Source organism: Tetrahymena thermophila (genome assembly GCF_000189635.1).
Source record: "Tetrahymena thermophila SB210 genomic scaffold scf_8254664, whole genome shotgun sequence".
Taxonomy (NCBI): domain Eukaryota; phylum Ciliophora; class Oligohymenophorea; order Hymenostomatida; family Tetrahymenidae; genus Tetrahymena; species Tetrahymena thermophila.
In genome coordinates, this window is record NW_002476431.1 from 165,227 (window position 1) to 184,524 (window position 19,298).

The window sequence follows — 19,298 nt, forward strand, 5'->3', positions numbered from 1 at the left end:
GTTTTCTATTGCTTCAATCTTCTTTTTTCTTTAATCATCGTTTTTAGCTGATATGCTTCCCTTTGTAATCTAAGGCAGATGAAAGCGATGATAGTAAATGTTAGAATTGATTATTGAAGAATTCTATCCATTTAAAGTGTGGATATCGCTTATTTTTTTAATTATCTTTTGATTTTATTTTTGGATTTGTTGGTCTACCTATTATTGGTAGGTACTGCGGATTCATTGAGACTTAATATGATTTTAAGAAGAAGATTACTTAGAAACATTGTTGGATTACTCCTCTTTCGACTGTTATTATCCTTCCTCTTAATAATTGCTTTAAATTTTATCTGTTTTCATATCATTATAGCTTAAATTGTGGCTTCCACCTCTTTTAATTTCTTAAAGCTTATCTTTGAGTTTTTTATTATTTAATTCCATATCTAGGCGCTAAATTATTTTATTTGGTGCCTTGAACATTTTTTTTCCTAGTTGTAAATTCTTAAAATAATTTTATTTTTATAGTATATCTTTAGCCTGTGTGTTTGTCTGTCTTACTAGCTAGAAAGCTTATTCTAATTTAAATTATTTAAATTTATTTGTATAATTTTTTGTTAGATAATATTTATTTGATGTGTTTGTTATGTTTTTTGTGTATTTATTACAATTTACTCAAACTAATTATAATAAATTATTTGCGTTTTATATTTAATTGAAATAGAATGACTTATAAAGGATTTTATTCTTTGTTTTGCTTAGTCATCAAAGCATGAACAATTAATATGATATACTCTATGAATAGAAAATAAAATATTGCTGGCTTTCATGTTTAAAGATATATCATTAAAAACTTGTGCTATCAAAAATGTTTCACTTTTTTCAAAAGTAAAAAATTTTAATTAATTTATCTTTCAATTAATTAATTAATTACTTTTTTATTTTAATTTTCATTAAAATTTGAATAAAGTTTGGAATAGGTTTATTAATTAATTTCACCAAAGCAATAATTTTTAAAGCTACTTCATATTTTTCTTTAAGTATCAACAAAATTTCCAAATAAGTTTATTTACATAAAACTAAACTCTAGAATTTGATTAATACAATTAGTTATTTTAGATAAGTTATTGTACTCAAATAAATTGAAATAATATATTTAGAGATAAAAATACAAGTAAATTTCAAGACTTAAAACTACGTAATGTTTCTGAAAATTTAGAATTAAATGTATAAAATGTTCCTCTAAACTCCACTTCTGGCTGTGTTAAAATATTTTCTGAATTATTTGTTTTTAGCATATTTTTTGAAGATTTTGATTACTTGAAAGATTGTCCCCAATCTCTTTCTCTTGGTAACTTGTAGAACTAATTAAGGGTAGTTCTATATACTTTTTAGCTAGGCTTATGGATTTATTTACCTGAAGAAAGATTACCAACTCCTCTGTTTCCTTTACCCCACTCATTACCTCCTTTTATAATAGATTAATTAAATTCATCTACAGGAGATTTTTATGGTAGTGTTATTTTATCGTTTATATTAGGCAACTTTAATGTATTATTTTATTTTTCTTTATCTGAAGTAAGTTATTGCTCATCATCTTTGATTATAATATTAGTGAGCAGGCCAGGTTATTTTATTATTATCTTAGATTTGCTATTTTCTAAATACGATAGGAAATCCTCCTTTTCACCTTTTGAGTTAATTTAAGGATGATTAAGCATACTCAAAAAATATGATTTTTATTTATTTTTAGCTGATTAATTATCAATTAATGAAAGATTGTTAATAATGAGTTGGTTTTGCTATTATTAATTTTTTTGAGCTTCTTATTTAAAAGCTGATCCATTATCGATATTTGAATTGTGTTTTTGCGTTTATGCATTTAGTAAACTAGTTTATCTGTGCAGTGGAGAAGCTCCATTTTATTAATTCGATAAGATGTCTTACATATTTTTTATAGTTGAAGCCATGTTTAAATTTCCGTTTTCTGTTAATCTTTTATACTCAGATCTTGTAATTTATATCTTTTCATCATGCATTTTTAATCTTTAGTCTAAGTTTGCTAAGGTATCGAAAACTTCTTTGCTTTTGGGACCTTCTTTAATTTTTTGATCATAAAAAAGAGTAACTCCTTAGCTTGGATTAAAATCATCATAGCTAAAAGGATTCTTGGCTCCTGCTTATAGTTTACTAATTCCTAGACCCTAATCATCCTTATTTGGATTAGGGTTATTCTGCAGAGGTATATTTAAAAAGCTACCTTTACCTTTTTATTATTGCTACTATTGCTATTAAAGCTACAATTATGCTTATTTCTATTGTTCTTCTTGCTAAGCTTTTATCTTTTTAATTTTGTTTCTATCAACTTCTTGTGTAGAGAATTAGTAGCTAAAATAAATAATAATAAAAAAAAACAAATCATTTTAATTTAACTCAAAATCTGCTAACTTACTTAATTTAATAGTTAGAAGGAGGTAATTTTTCTGTTTTGACTACTTTTGTATTTATTACTTTACCATCAAAATCATAAGTATATTTACTATTTTTCATTTCTTTTTTGAGCTCTAATGGGTTCTTTAATTAATTATAAATATTTTTTCAATATTAAATAAAATTATTTTTAGTCAAGATATATACCTATTTTTCTTTCTTTTCTTGCTCTTCCTTTTCTTCTTTTCTTTTAGTTTCTAATTATTTAATGACTCTAAGTCTCTCTATAATATCATCTACTTCCTAGGGTATTTCCATGTTTTATGGTTGTGGTACCTCTCCTTTAAAAGCTTCTTCCTTTTTCTTGATAAATTTGTTTTTGAATGTAATTGAAGTCCGATCAGAGACTCTATCATTTTTGGGTAAACCTTCAGTTTCATCAGGTTCTATATTTTAAAAATGAATTCAGTTGTAGATTCTAAGACCATAAGTTTCATTTAATTTTCTTTGTATTATTGATATTTCAATAAAAATCAGTAAATTAAATAAAAAGAGCTTTACTATCAAATTCCTGCTAATGTTCTATTGCAATTTTGCTTCTAATCCAAGATTCTCCTATTGGTTTTTTCTTTTAAAAATAAACAATTTAATAAAAAATATTTCTAAGATATAATTTATAAAACAATTTTAGTTGTAATAGTAGTAGCAAAGTTATACAAATAAAAAATATTTGGTAAAAACTGCAAAAAAATATATTAATTATTGTAGTACAGGTTCTGAATCTTCTAAATCGTTTATATCCATTTCATCTTCTTGTTCTCTATCTATTAATTTCACTGCCATGTTTATATAAATTTCTCCTAATATAAGTGACTAAGCAATTGAGTAATCATTTTTACGTTCCTCTAAATATTTTTCATACAGTACCTCTTCAGTGTTTTTTAATATTAAATTAATTGAATGCTTTGCTACAATTAAAGAATCCTTTAAACTGTCACAATGATTAAAATGATTTTTATCAGAAAAGGGTTAATACAAACCTATAGATACTAGCTTAGATCTGTTATCAACCATTTCATCAAAAAAATCTTCATCTCTTTCAGAAAAGAAAGAATTCTATCTACTCATTTGAAATAATAATCTATTTAAATATATTATGCTTATTATTAGCTTTTAATTAATTTAATAGAGTATCAAAAATTTACATAGAAGAGCATTCATTACAGAATATTTTTAGAAATTACTTATTAAAAATGACATTGCTTTCATTTAAATATTAACTAAATTTATTAAAGCTTTTTGCGTTTTATAATAATTATTATTCAAAAATAAAATTAAAATAGCACACTTCTACATTTTTTCAATATATGTTTTAAATTTTGCTGAATATTATTAAATCTTATTTATATTTTGACATAGCATTAAATAATTTATTTCTTTATATTATATATTCCATTTTAAGAAAAAACTATTCATAAGAGCACATAAGATTTAATATTACCACTATCAAAAATAAAGCAATTAAGTGATGAAACTAGTAAAATTATATAATTTTAATCCTTAAAAAATTGCATTATAATTGATTATCCCAATATAAATTTACAAGTTATAAAGTAGATCATTTAACTATTTTACTGATTAAATATTATAAAATCGATTTTTATAAGGTATATCAATAAATTTAGCATAATAATAAAACAAAAAATAAAGAAAGGAAAGTCAGGAAGGAATTTTAATTTTTATAAAATAAATAATTAAAAATAAATTTATTGATAAAAAAGGACAAAATAAAGATTATAAATTGTATATTTCAAAATAAATTTATGAATTAATTGTTTATTTAAATTAGCTTTTGATTTTCTAATAATGATATGATTTTAAGCTTAGAATAAATTATTTATGAATGAAAATTGTTTTTATTACATTTTAATTAAGTAAAAACACTTAGTGTATCTTTTTTATTTCTTTAATAATATATTTTAAAATTTTATATTTTTATTTATTCATTTTTCATTAATACCCATAAAAATATATTTAAATAAACAAAATTTATTATTTAAATTTAATTATAAATTAATTCATAATATAGATAAGACAAATGTGAGAATATTATGAAGAATTAGAATATATAATGAATGAGCCCTTAAATTTTTATTTATTGCTTATTTTTTATTTTTTTTTTGTTTATTAATACATTTGATTATTTATTTATGATAATGTAATTAAATGGGTATATTTCAGTGTTGGAATTACTTTATTGCCTATTCTTAGGCCTTTCTTTATTTTGCAAATTAAAATATAGGATATTCTCCTGGTTTTCTATATTCAGTTTTTGATCCATTTTATTGAAGATGCTAATGATTTTGCTAATTTCCATTTTTTTAACGTTACCCTTCATTTTAACCATCTTAAATTTCAATTTCTTCATTCAAATGTACAAAACCTTTAAGAGCTACTTATTAAACAACACCAGTTCTAACTCCTAAGTCTTTATGATTGCTTACTCCACTTCCATTACTTTATTGATCCTTTTGAAGCTAAGATTAGGTATGACTTTAAACAGCCTCTTCTAATAACCTTAAATTTTCTTCTCTTTTCTCAGTTGGAATAACCTCGATTGCATTAACTTTACCATCTATCATTCTAACAACTCTATTTGCATAATTTTTTAATGCAACATCATGTGTCACCATAACCTTTCGAATAATTATAAAAATTTTTATACAAAATAATTCCATAAATTTAAATCTATTTTTTAATTAAATTTGATTCTAAAAATTAAAAACTAGAATTAAATCATTTATAATTTATTACCATAGTTATTCCTTTTTTTATATTTAAGTCTAAAAGAATTTTCATAACATAGTCTGTAGACTTTGTATCCAAATCACCTGTTGGTTCATCAAGTAAAAGAATTTTAGGATTGTTAGAAAGTGCACGACTGATTGTTACTCTTTATTACTCACCACCAGATAATTAGTTTGGGAAGTGATTTAGCCTTTCTTTTAGCCCCACTTAAGTTAACAAGTCAATAGCTCTTTCTCTTATTGTATCTCTGCTTAACTCTCCCTATTATTAAAAATTAAGGCTAATTATTTACGAATTTTTTAAATAGTAAAAAACTAATTTTAAGAAAAAAATTATTTTAATATTTACTCTTAAAATCATTGGCAATTCAACATTTTCTAATGCAGTTAAACTTTATATTAAGTTAAATGTTTAAAACACAAATCCTAGTTTTGTTAATCTTAAACTTGCTAAAAATTTGTCATCAGTAGTACTTTTTATCTTTTATCCACAAATAAAAACGTCTCCCTAGCATTAATTTAAAACGAAAGGAATTATTCATATTACAAAGAGTTAGAAATGTTTTATTTAATAAATAAATAAAATTTGTCTAATGAATTACCTTTGTAGGCTTATCGATAGTACCCATAATATTAAGCATAGTAGTTTTACCACCTCCTGATGTTCCTAATATTGTAATAAATTCTCCCTCCTTTATGTCAACACTAACACCTTTTATCATTAAGAAGCATATAAATATAATTCTAAATGAATTATTTAAATACCTCTTAAAGCAGTAACGCCTTCTACTCCCAATAAATAAGTTTTATGAACGTTTTTTAGAGATATAATTTTGTTTGGATCATAAAATCTAGGTTCTTCTTTACTATCAGTATTAGTACTAACTTAATAACTTTAACTATAATTATCCTAGTTGTTAGAATTTATGTTAAATATTTCTGTGCTCTCTTTTTTTTTGTGATAGTTTGGCTACTGTTAAGATAAATTTTCTTGCAATTATATCTCCATCTTACTTAGAGTTTTTTATTAATTACTAACTTTTAAGTTTTTTAATTAAATTAAGATAATTTTATTAGTTTTTTAGTATTTTTTATATTTAAATCTGAAAGATTTTCATTGGTTTTTTAAAGGGATTTAAATCAGAAAAATAATCTATATTAAGTGTTCCTCATTTATTCTTTTTGTGTTTAGTAATTTAAGTGAGTTATTCAAATAAGATGTGTACAGAGTTAAAAAGTATTTATTCCTACTTGAATTTGAAGAGTAATGCAACAAAATAAAGTTGATTGATTAATCTTCCTTTTCTTTTTAAAAATTCTTATCTATTTTAATTACACAAAATTTATATCAAATAACGAATGTTGTCTGAATAGTGATGCTAATTAGTTCCATGTTTTATTTGCCTTCATAATGTTAAATTAAATAAATAAGTAATTATGAAATTACAAATCAATAAAAATTTAGAAATTTAAAATTCTACTTATTTCAATCAAAAATTCCTAATAAATAATATTTGAATAACTTAACTTTTTTATATTTGGCAATTAATTTAATTTTTTTAAATTTGCTGACAAAAAATATTTTAAAAAATCAAGATTCTTATCAAATAAATAAAATTGTAAAATAATTTATAAAATAATTTTAATTATTAGAATAATCTAATTACATTTTGAAATTTAGTAAAAATAGGAGAAAGAAAATGTTTTAGAAATATATCGTAACTTAATTTATTTTTCCTATAAAAAAATATTGTAAAACTATAAAAATATTTTAATTTTTATTAAAAAAATAATTGCTTTACAGTAAATAAAAACTTAAAGAACATCTCTCCCAAGTAAACAAGACTAAAAGTAATATATTATAAATGTTAATGTTACAGAAGATTTAATTTATTTTTTTTAAAAAAATGTAAACACTAAAAAAGTATAATTGATATTATATTTTTAATAAAAAGTTAATTATCATTATTTATCTAAATAAGCAATAAATTTACTAGTCTTAATAAACATAATTGAAACAAAAATTTAAAAGGTGGTAGAAAAAAATCAAATAAATCTTGAAACCCTTGATGACATAATTAAAAGATATAAATTATCAAATATTTAGTAATTCTTAAGCAAATAAAAGTACAAATTAAAGTAAATGCTCGTAGAAATTTCTTAATAAAATATTTCTTAACAATAAATTGAAAATATAAATAGTTATTTACATTTATATATATTTTTTTTTGTAGTATTTTTATAATTCTTAAGCTTCTAATCAAAAAATAAAATCAAATATTATAATTTACTGCTTCCAAAATTTACTATCAATTTGAATGGCTAATAGTAGTTAATTTGCTATACCATACCAGCAATATATTCCAAAAAAATTTGATTAAAATTTTCAAAAAAAAATGAAAAGAAGAGTATAATAAAATTTTTTGATAATTACTTAAATTTAACTATTATTGGGTATGTAAAGGAGATATTAAAGTTTATATTAACCTATTTTAATACTGAGCGATCATGTATTGAATGACTATTTAAATTTTGAATATATTAAAACGCAAATATATTTTTTAAAAGAAAAAGTTAAATTTTAGAGAAAGCAAAATATTTTTAATTTAACTATATTTTTTTATTTTATAACATTTAAAACCTTTGCTTTAAAATTATAATAGCCTCAGTTTTAAAATTGTAAAAAGAGAGAGTATTGCAATAATTATATTTTACTAAGGTTTAGAGTAATTTATTTATATATTTAACTAACTTGGTTAAAAAAACCATAAATTCTTAAATCAATGGCTGGGTATAGTTTGATATAATGATTAATTCATTTAAAGTAGGAAAAATATTCTGTCTAAAATTTTCAAGAGATAGCTATTAATTAATATTTAACATGTAAATCAATTTGTGCATTATATTAAATTTATAAAAACAATTACTATCCCTAAATTAATAAGAAATCTTTCGACAAATTTAATAATTTATACAAAAACAAAGTATCACTTTTTATTATTCCCTAAAAAAAAAAGAAAGCATTTATAGATTTGCTAAAAGTATAACAAAATCCATTTGCAAGTGATTTGTTGAATAAAAGCTTAGATGTTTCAGAATCATACCTTGCTTAATAAATGGTATTTATCTTATAAATCTAGATAGCTTGAAAGCTTATATATTGAAGAAAAGAAGGAAATCTAAAAATGGCTATTTACGATTATTAGTATTTGCGGTTGTATACTATAAATTTTCTTTACAATATTCAATTATTACGAGCTTTAGAGTGATATACATATGTCTATCGGCATTGTATATGTAATTTTTTGGATAGCTATCTTATCAATAGGAATTCTATATCCTTTTATTGTTAAATACAGTCTGCTTATACTATGCATTACAATAACCCTATATGTCAGCCACTCCTACCTAAACGAAATTAACGAATATATTTTGAAATAAGACATGAGCGAAACTATAACTATATTATTTATATACGGATTGGTATATACGACATATATCATTTTCATTACCATTCCCATTAATTCTTTTTCTATTAGATTCTTCTCTGTTAATTTTTCTTGTCTTTATTTCTGCTGTACAATCATAATTAAGTCTAATAGCACTCCTAATGTCTTATGGATTGGGGCTTTCATTTGTTTGATTTGCCTGAATATCATTAGCTACTTTGAAGAGAGGTTTTCTAAAATTTAATTTGTAGAAAAATATAATAGGAAGAAATAGTTAGAAGGGTGGAAGACCCTTCTTAACGAGTCATTTCCAGTAGGTGTAGTTATTGCTAAAAAAATGAACAAATAATAAATGCTTAAAGTTATTTTTTCAAATTAGACATGTCGCGATATTTTCAACACTGAAGATAATTCCTACATAGAAAGCTAGTTATAGAATATTTAAATGGATTACTAAAAATAAAAACAGAGTGGTGGAACAGATCATAGAATGTAATATAAATCACTTATTTAAATTTTAATTAAATAATTTATACTTTTGCAAATAACAAAGAAATGAATGATACATTATCATATAAATTAATTAATTCATACATAATTGCGAAATTTTTAGTCTAACTTCTTATGTAATCTCCCTTTTTTGAGTAATTAGTAACCAAATGAAAAAACCCATATTAAATAAGTTACATATAAATTGAATTTGTAAGGATAAGAAGTTAATTTTTTTAATTTTATGCATCTAAATTTATAAAATATAACAAAGTTGAGTTTGTTATCTGAAAATAAATTTAAAATGGAGTTAGTGTTACATTTTCTTTTTCCCAAATAATTCTGTGTAAATTTTCACATCCAATCAATTTAAATTTTCTTTAATTTTTGATTCTTTTTTTTTAATATAAATTTTGTTTTAAATAATCTTTAAAATTATAAAAATAATGAGAAAAAAAGAATCGAAAATATTAAAAGTAAATTTTAAATGTATAATAAAAAACTTTAATTTTTATCTATTCGAAATTGAAGTCAATAGAAAAATAAACTCTAATTTCAACTTTTGATATAAGAACGAAGGATAAAAATATTAAATTAAATGATATTCTTAACAAGATCTTTTTTTCACTCTTGAATCAATATTATTTAATTAAATTAATTTTCAATTTTTAATGTTTAGGGAAAATCACGTGTTTATTGGAGATTGCGCAAAGTAATGTTTATCAGATGAAATAATTCAATATTTCAATTTGAATAGATAAGAACGTAAAATGAGCATTGTTTAGCAAGGAAAACCTTATTGCTCATTTGGATACTATTTAAATGAGAAGTAAGAAAAAAGCCACTTTAATATAATAGCTAATAATATTGTATGGGAAGATGATAGCTGCTTTTTAATTATTCTAAAAGATGTCAGCTAAAAAATGATGTACGATAGGCTTTAGGAAATAGATTAATACAAGGATCAACTTTTAGCTTCAGTCACACATGAATTAAAGACTCCTTTAAATGGTATATTGGCTATTGTTTAAGCTGCTGAGCATGAAGAAGATATTGTTGAAATCAGAAAGTAATTATAGTGCATAAAGGAAAGTGGATGTATGTTAGAAATAATTTTAAATGATATATTAGATTATTCAAGACTTTAAAAGTAAAAGCTGCGCTTAAATATAAATAAATTCGACATGGTCAACACTATTGATGATGTTATTAATATAGTGTAAATATAATTTAGTAAGCCAGATATTAAAATTATAAAAGAAATTTAAATGGAAAACACTATCATACAGTCTGATTCTAATAGATTAAAGCAAATTATTTTTAATCTGATGACTAACGCAATTAAATTCACAGAAAGAGGCGAAATTAAAATTATAGTTAAAAAATCCTCTTCAAATTGTGTATAAATTACAGTATAAGATACTGGAGTTGGGATACCTGAAAATTTACAAAAAAAATTATTTAAATTATATGGGACTTTTGATCATAGTAATGGATCAAACAGGCATGGAGTTGGTATAATTTTTTTTGATTAATATTAATGAAAAAACTTTAATTTACTTGCAATAATAAAAAAAAAAATAGAAATTTCCCAAAATAATTTTAATTTTCCTTAAAAAAAACAATAAAAAAGGAGAATAATATAAAAATATATTTATTTATTTATCTTTCTATTATATACTTTAATCAGAAAAATACAAATCAGGATAGATTTTAATTAGCTTTTGTTTTTGATTTGATTTCTTAAGAAATATGATAGTTGTTATTATTTAAATTAACTCTTATCTTTTAAAAAATTAGGCTTGGGGTTAGTGATAACAAAAAATCTAGTTGAACTACTTGGCCCTTCCAATTATATTAATCTAGAAAGCACTGTTGGTAAAGGATCTTCTTTCACTTTTGAAATATACAACAAACTGAAGTAAGAGGAAGATAGTTTAGCAGACCTTGTTGAAGAAGATGAAGGAATAGAAGAAGATTTATCAGAGAGCAAAAATATAGCTTAATGCTTAGACCCCACAGTAAATAATGCAAACACTAACAACAACAATAATAATCATAACAATTTCAATAATTAAGATAATATTACTAATAATAACAATATCGAACAAGGATATGAAAGCTCTCCACCAACTAACACTACAAGTGTTAGCAAAAGTATTTAGCCTTTTATTTCAAGATATGAAACTGAAGGGAACAATTTCACTCAGACAGAAGGTTCACCAATGAAAACAGAGTCAGGATTTAAAAATTATGATTAAGAAAAAATTTTATTAAATAGCTACTTCCCATAAGGAATAATATCTAAAAATATTTTCTCATAACAAAATATACAAGTGGATAAAATGAAACGTGTTTATAGAAAATCTTCAGCATAAATTTATCACACATCCTATAATACAATAAATAAAACACTTGCATAATAACCTCCTTAATTGAACTGTGATGTGAAGAAAAGACATCGCAACTCATTTTATATACCTTAACATAAATATAAAACTAATGAAAACGATAATAATAATAATGTTAGTGACTAATGCATTATCTTCAACACACCTCAATTCAAAAAAAATTCTTAAAATACTGAATCAACTTAAATATTCACATCTTTAACTCCCTCTAATACTGATGAAAAATATGAAAATAACCAAAATCAAGTCAATTTAAAAGAATAGTTTAGCAGCCCTTCTCCTTCTCCGTAAAGAATATATACTAACTCAGTGATGAATAAGAAATTTAAAGTAAGTAAGAGTTTTTAAGAAGTATCTCCTACACCAAGTATTACATTATATAGAAATAAATTGAGTCAAAAATGCTCTTTTGATATCGATAGTATAACAATACCTTCTAAATCTCATTCTGAAGTAAATGTATTTGATATCATCTTTAAGAAAAGAACTAAGATTTTAATTGTAGATGATACCTATCTTAATATAACAGCCCTTAGGCTAATATTAGGAAAGTGTTAAAACTTAGTTATTGAAGAAGCTTTTCATGGTTAATAAGCAATTGAAAAAATAGAAGAGAGCTAAAAATAAAACGACCCCTTCTAACTTGTTTTTATGGATATGAATATGCCAATAATGGATGGAGTTTAAGCTATTATTATTATCCGTTAAAAAATAAAAGAAGGTTTACTCTCTGACCTTAAAATTGCAGTTTGTTCTGCATTTGGAGATTTGCAAAGTAAAATGAAGTGCATAAAAGCTGGTGCTGATTTACATATAGAAAAACCTATAAATAAATATGAAATGGAATAGCAATTACTGTAAATATATAATATCTAATTAGAGTCTCACTCTTGATTATATCTATTTTTATAATTAAAATAATAAATAATCCTTTAACTTATTAAGTATCTTATAAGATTTGAAAATTAAATTAGCTAATTAACAAAATAATTAATAAGAAAAAAATTAATTAAAATATATTAATCCAATTTTTTATTTTAAATTTTTATATTTTTATAATCAAAATCAATATGTTTATGAGGTAAATTTCAATTATTTTTTTCTTCTTCTTTCTTTCTTTCTTTCTTTCTTTCTGGTTTTAAATAATAAAATTTTAAATTATTTTATTTATAAACTTAAAATTAATTCTAGAATTTAAGTTGCTTACAATATTATATAAATAGATAACTTTTTTCAAAATCATAAATTAAAAAATTTTTTTTAGATTAGATTTTAAATTAAAATTAATATTTGTTAAATTTATATTGAAATAGCTTTTTTAACATTATTTAAAATTATATTAAATTAAAAAGCATTTTTTGTTTCTACTTTGATTTCATCATATTAATAAATTTATTCATTTTATCTAATTTCTTATACGAAAAAATTAATTATTATTCATGCTAATTTCTTAGAAAAATAAGTTAGAAAAAAATTTAGTATAAACATCTAAAACATGAAAGTTATTAATTAATTTCTTTTGCATCTTAAACAGAAATTTTAATTAATAATAAATGTTAGGATGCTTATTTTTCTTATTATTAAAAGATCATTATTTTTCGAATTATTAATTTAATAAAGTTGAGTATCGAAGGAAGGTATTGGGGAAAATAAAAAACTTAATTTGAAATTTAAAAAAAAAATAAAGGGGAAAATTTGTATAATTAATTAATTTCTAAATAAAATAAAATACGAATAGCAAGCAAGAAAATGTTCAGACTATTCTTATATTAAACACTTATTTTGCCTGAAAATACAATCCATACGGCCCATTTTTTTACATCTCCTCCACATATAACACTCAAGTTTTTAAGAAAATGATTATTTGATGTCTCCGCCTTAATAGATAAAAAGTTTTTAAATTCTCGAATTAAGGAGCCTCATGACAAAAGACACAAATAATTACCATATTCGTGGATAAATAGAAGGGATTGTATAGAAAGGTAACTTAAGAAAAAATTTGTAAATAAAACATTAGAGACATCCCGCCGTCTCTTAAATATGCTAAAGAACTCGTTATTTCCAAGGCATTGGATTTGTCAAAAAATATACTACTGAACATAATCATTAATATAATGAATATTTTAAATATCTCTCTATTTAAATTCTTGCTTGAATAAAAGCTCTCTTTCCTCTAGGTACTTAAAATATAGAAATAGACTAGACAATAAAATCGCATCATCATATTAGCTCTCTCTCAATAAATAAAATCAAACAACATTAAAAAAAAATCTCTCTAAAAATATAAATAAAATAAAATAAAACAAATAAAAATAAACTATAAAAACAATAGATAAAAATAGAAGAAAAAAAAAATCTCTCGAAGAATAGAAAAAAATAGAATAAAAATAAAATAAAAATTAAACCCAAACAAAATCTCTCAAAATATAAATAACATAAACAAAAGCAAAAGCGAGAAGAAAATACACAAATATCTTATTAAGAGAGGTTATGCTGCAAAAAATTTAGAAATAAATACAAATATTTAATTTGAGAAGAAGAAATATTACTGCTTACTTTCACTTTTTCATTACAGAGAATCTTAACTATCTTTAATAGAGTAAATATTTGATTAAATTTATTTAGTATCTTAAAAAGCACCCATTTTAACTACTTTTAATCCAATTAAATGTAGGAAATATTTTACATTTACATAAAATTAAAATAAATAAGAAAGATATTTAATTAAAACAAATAACTAATAATTTTATTTTGTAAATTTAAATTTACGCATATTAAATTTTTTTCTTTTTAAAATAAACTAAAAATTTTATAGAAAATTTAATAATAAAAAGCAATTTTACTGAATAAAATTTAATAATATTTTTAATATTTTCAATAGATAGAAATATTAAAAGAGTTATTTCTAATATTTTAGAAATATTAACAGTTGAAAATTGTCAATAATTTTTAATAAGAATCTTATTTTTTTGAAATAAAATTTATTTATATAAATAATATTTAAATTTAATTTCTTAGAGGATGATAATTATTTTTGAATTCAAGAAGTTAATATTAAAAATTATAAAGTATTTTTTAATAATAATGATCGATGACTATTTCTTTTTTATTTTAGAAAGGAAGAAAATTGTTAAGATTTATTCCTAATTTTCTTATTTAGTTATTTAGAAATAAAAACTAATTATAATTTTATTAGTTTCATTTTAAATATAATATGAGAAAGATAGATAGATTTTTTTAAGTTACAGAAAAAAAAAAATTTAAAATAATTATTATTAATTTTATTTTTATTAGTTTAATTAGGGATAATAATAGTTCAAAATTTGCTTAGAAGAAAAAGATAACAGAATTGGATAGAGAGCTTAATTAATTTAATAAAAATTAATACTAATATTTATAATAACTAATTTGCTATGAATCTATCTATCTATTAATTAAAAATATAATAACCACCAGAAAATTGCGCTAACTTGATAATAATTAATTTCTTATTCTTTAAGAGGAGATGAAAATCTAAAATTCTTTAATAATAATTAACTTCTTTCAAAATTTCCAATATTTTAGATATGCAAAGAATATAGCTTACTTGCCAATAAATCTTAATGATTTTAAAATGAAATAATTTCGAAGTTTTTAATGTTTCCAAGAATAGTTTTTATTTTCATATGAATTGATTTAAAAATCTTTCATAAAAGTGATGTTAGGTTATTACCGCATTTAAATGCAAACTACTACTACTACTTCATCCTTAAAAAGTTATTATAACTTATTTAAGATTTCCTAACTAACTTTCCTAGATATGAAATTAATAGTTTTAAAATTAGAAGAAAGAGCATTAATGTTATAGCTTAAAGCTTGGATTTTTCACTATATTTTTACTAGCTTTTGTTAGAAAGTTTAGTATCAAAAATAACAAAATTTTATTTATTTATTAACAAATTTTATTTAAGCTAAAGTATAATTTACTTAGAATTAAGAGTAAAATATCTGAATGTTAATGGCTTCAATACACAAACTCCCATTTCACCATCCTTTACATTCAGAATATTTTTTCTTATTTTCTAAGAAGTTTTTTATGGAATTATAACTTTAAAGCTTAAAATATTTTAATAAAGGTAGATTATATTTATATTAATAAACTCAATCATTCTTTTCTCCAAAATATTTAAACAATAACACAAATACTCTAAAAATATAACTTGATAGATTCTCTTTTACTGATAAAAAAATAAAATTAAATATATTAAAATAAAATAAATCATCTAAATATAACAAATAATAAATAAAAACAAATACATTAAAAAAAAGAAAGAATTAAAATAAATAAATAACAACATAAATAAAACAAAAAGATTTTTCAAGATAAATAAACTAATAATAAATAAAAAACTGTAGAAAACATAAAATAAATATAAATTAAAATGAATAATTTTAAAAATAAAAGAAATTAAATACAATTTAATCCATCCTAGGATATATTTTTGATTTTTGATTAAATAAATAGATAGATTAAATTTAAATTATTCATATTATATATAGATAAAAAGAATAAAATTACAATTTCCAAAAATAAAGCTAAATAATAATTTATTATTTCCCAACAAGAAAGAATATTAAATTTGTTTATGTATAAAGTTGGCTGTTTATATCTTTGTTGTTGTAAACTTTAAAAAATTTAAAAGATATAAAAAAGACTTAAATTAATTAAAATATAAAAATAGAAATTAATTTTGAATTAATTTGAAACAAAAAATATAATAAAGATTTGAACAATCTGAAAGATATTTTGAGAAAACATAAGAATATGCATGCATGCTAAAGATTAATAGAAAATAAGATATAAAAATTAATAATTGTATTATAGTATTGCATTTTTCAGAATTTTTATCGATATATATATATTAATATGTTTATGTTAAATTGGAGAAACGTTAGGCATATATAGAATGTTACTTATTTACTTACTTACTACAACTATTACTAAATAGTTATTTAACTCTTTGCTTAGTTGTGAATTTAAAAGCTCGATTTTATTTATTCTTGAATTTTTATAGGTAATTATTATTATCGTATTTCTTGTTTACTTACTTTTATGCTTTTTACTTACAATTAGTATTCCAACTTATAAGTTTTACTTTAATTTTTTTATTGGATATTAAGCCTTATTTTTTCAACGAATAAAATTTTTAAAGAGAGTATGTATTTGTTGTAATTATTATTTTTGCTTTATATATACTAAATGGGGATTAGTTAAGTTTTTGAGTACAAAAATTAATAGTTGTTTCATATTATTCACTAAGCATTTGATTATGGTTAGAAATTCATTAGGTATTACTAAAATAGTTGGTTGTTCATCTTAGGTTAGATTTAGTTTACTTACTAGGCATGTAGAAACTATTAATAAAGCATTTTTTATTATTCTTATTGCATTAAAAGTTCGTATTATTATTATTAGTAAGCAAGTTATTGAGGATTTAATGCATTCACCTATAAACTACTCAAATCTGATGCGATCCCTCCGCTTTAGTTGGGCTTTTTCTTCTTTTTATTTTTTGGTTCTTCACTATCAGCTTCTAAAATACCTGAAGTGGATCCACTGTTATTTAAATTAGATGCAGGATAATTTTTACTTAATTGCTAGGACTGAGATTATTGAATAGTATTGCTTGAATTTCCTTTACTCTTCAATTTAGATTAGGTTAAAGTGGACTATTATGAGCCCTTTTTCTCTTCATTTGCATTATTACCCATTGGAAGACGAATTATATTACTTTAAGCACTATTATTTGAAGCTGAGCCAAATGTGGAGGAAACACCATTAGTTGCATTTTTAGAATTTTATACACTTGATTGCAAATTATTTGTATTTAAATTACTTAAATTTTATAATCCGTTGCTGAGATTGCTAGAGTTTTAAAGGTTTGAGTTAATATTTAAGACACTAGTTCCTGTTGATATATGTAAATTAGAGCCTTGTAGATCTATCATATCTCTCGATCTTTTCAATTTATCTTGTTTTTTATCGTGCAAAAATTTGACCCAGTCAAGTTATTCAAACTCTAATTCAGATTCTTCCTAATTGGTCTTGAGAGAATCAACTACGGAATCCACATATTATTCAACTTGCTAAGATCTAATTCCTTTAGCATCAAAATATAAAGCAAGACTAGATATGATTTATTAATACGCTTTCCTCTCTCTTAAAAGCTTTTGCCTCGTAGAAACAACTAAATATTCAAGCTTGTTGACATATTCCAAAAGCTCTTAATTAACAGTGACCTTCTAACTGAGAGGGGTGTCATCGGTATTTTTACCCGTTAATTATTGAGAGGCTGAAGATGATTATAAATTGGCTGCATTAGAAGTTGATATACCTTAGGTTAATTACCCTGTCGCATTTGATGTTACATTGTTAGATGAAGTTTGTGCTAATTGGGAGCTATTTACGCTTGCAGAAGGAGTATTTCCTGTGTTTGCACTACCTATAGTGATAGCTGTTGTATTTGTATTTGCGGTGCTTGTAGAACCTCCTTAACCAATACTACCTTCTTGTTGTTGTTGTGATTAAGGACGCTTCTTTCCGCTTCGTTTCAACCTGTTTTTATCATCCTAAGATTAGTCCATTGCTTATTACTTTTATAGTTCTTTATCTATTTATTTATATTTTAATTCTTCCTGTTCTTCTTCGTTACAAAATTCTTGACTTCTCTCTCTGATCACGCTAAATTTTTATCTTTAATCTGTCTTATTTTTTTTCTTTTCTTTGCTTGGCTTATTTATTTGTTTCCTTATTTTTCCTTGCTATTCGTAAAATTTCAAAGAGTAAAAAAACACTATGAGTTTAAATAAATTTTTCTTTTATATATATGATGGGGCATTTGTTAGTTCTATTATCAATCAATAACTATCAACTACAAAAGTGTTACCAGAGCAAGTAAGATTGAACTAATTTGTGAGAATTCAAGATATTTATGACATTTTAAAATAAAAAATGGCACAACAAAATAAAATAAACTGAATTTTATTCTAAAAATAAACCAAATAGATAGCTTAAAAAATATCTTTTAGCTCTCTTAGATTTTAACAGTCACAGAAGATGAAAGTAGACTAAACCACAAAAATTAGTAACGCAATAAATAAAATTACTGAAATACAATAACAGTTTTTATTAACAGTTAGAGAGCATAACTATGTTAAAAAATACGAAATATTACAATAGCATAGGTAACAATTTAAAGAGTTTTATTATAAACAAACATCTGAAATATCCAAACTAGCTGTAAACTTTTGGATTGTTTATAAATTAGACAACCTATATTTAAGATATATAAGTATTATTATTAAAAAATAAAAGTCGCTAAAAAAGAAGTTTTTTATTAAAAATTATATGATGATATTCAATTAATTAATCTTTGATTAGCTTAATATCTTAATGTATTAACTTAAAAACTTTTTATTATTTTATCAATATATTTTAAATATTAAATCTCCGTTTTATTTTCGAAATTAAATAAAATTATTTTTTATAAATTAAATAAATCAAAATTTAGTTTTTTTATTAAAATTATATAAATAATAAAAAGAATTTTTACATTAAAAATGAAAAATAATTTTTCAAAAAATATCAAACAAAAATTAATATAAAAACATGTTTAAACAATATTCTTTTAGCAAAAGTACATTTAATTTTTTTACAAAGCCCAGAATTAAAAGAATTATAAAAAATTCTGACT

General features: G+C 22.0%; 5 protein-coding genes across 5 annotated transcripts; 2 read left to right on the forward strand and 3 right to left on the reverse strand. All coding sequences in view use genetic code 6, as the record gives it.

Annotated features, from left to right (window-relative positions):
* Window positions 1-1,160: 1,160 nt before the first annotated feature.
* Window positions 1,161-3,537, reverse strand: TTHERM_00522290 (hypothetical protein; the record flags this gene model as incomplete). Its single annotated transcript, XM_001014407.1, has 5 exons — window positions 1,161-2,367; window positions 2,432-2,553; window positions 2,617-2,855; window positions 2,971-3,037; window positions 3,181-3,537. 5 exons carry the CDS (start codon window positions 3,535-3,537, stop codon window positions 1,161-1,163), a joined length of 1,992 nt encoding a protein of 663 aa, XP_001014407.1.
* Window positions 3,538-4,646: 1,109 nt separating this feature from the next.
* On the reverse strand, window positions 4,647-6,225 carry TTHERM_00522300 (ATP-binding ABC transporter; the record flags this gene model as incomplete). Its single annotated transcript, XM_001014408.1, has 5 exons — window positions 4,647-5,105; window positions 5,224-5,478; window positions 5,566-5,724; window positions 5,819-5,928; window positions 5,982-6,225. The coding sequence occupies 5 exons, from the start codon at window positions 6,223-6,225 to the stop codon at window positions 4,647-4,649; spliced, it is 1,227 nt and encodes a 408-aa protein (XP_001014408.1).
* Window positions 6,226-8,303: 2,078 nt separating this feature from the next.
* Window positions 8,304-12,459, forward strand: TTHERM_00522310 (ATPase, histidine kinase-, DNA gyrase B; the record flags this gene model as incomplete). Its single annotated transcript, XM_001014409.2, has 3 exons — window positions 8,304-9,157; window positions 9,834-10,669; window positions 10,955-12,459. 3 exons carry the CDS (start codon window positions 8,304-8,306, stop codon window positions 12,457-12,459), a joined length of 3,195 nt encoding a protein of 1,064 aa, XP_001014409.2.
* Window positions 12,460-13,679: 1,220 nt separating this feature from the next.
* Window positions 13,680-15,556, forward strand: TTHERM_000522319 (hypothetical protein; the record flags this gene model as incomplete). Its single annotated transcript, XM_012797319.1, has 2 exons — window positions 13,680-14,164; window positions 14,860-15,556. 2 exons carry the CDS (start codon window positions 13,680-13,682, stop codon window positions 15,554-15,556), a joined length of 1,182 nt encoding a protein of 393 aa, XP_012652773.1.
* Window positions 15,557-16,857: 1,301 nt separating this feature from the next.
* On the reverse strand, window positions 16,858-18,414 carry TTHERM_00522320 (hypothetical protein; the record flags this gene model as incomplete). Its single annotated transcript, XM_001014410.4, has 1 exon — window positions 16,858-18,414. Exon 1 carries the CDS (start codon window positions 18,187-18,189, stop codon window positions 16,858-16,860), a length of 1,332 nt encoding a protein of 443 aa, XP_001014410.3. The 5' UTR covers window positions 18,190-18,414.
* Window positions 18,415-19,298: the final 884 nt, after the last annotated feature.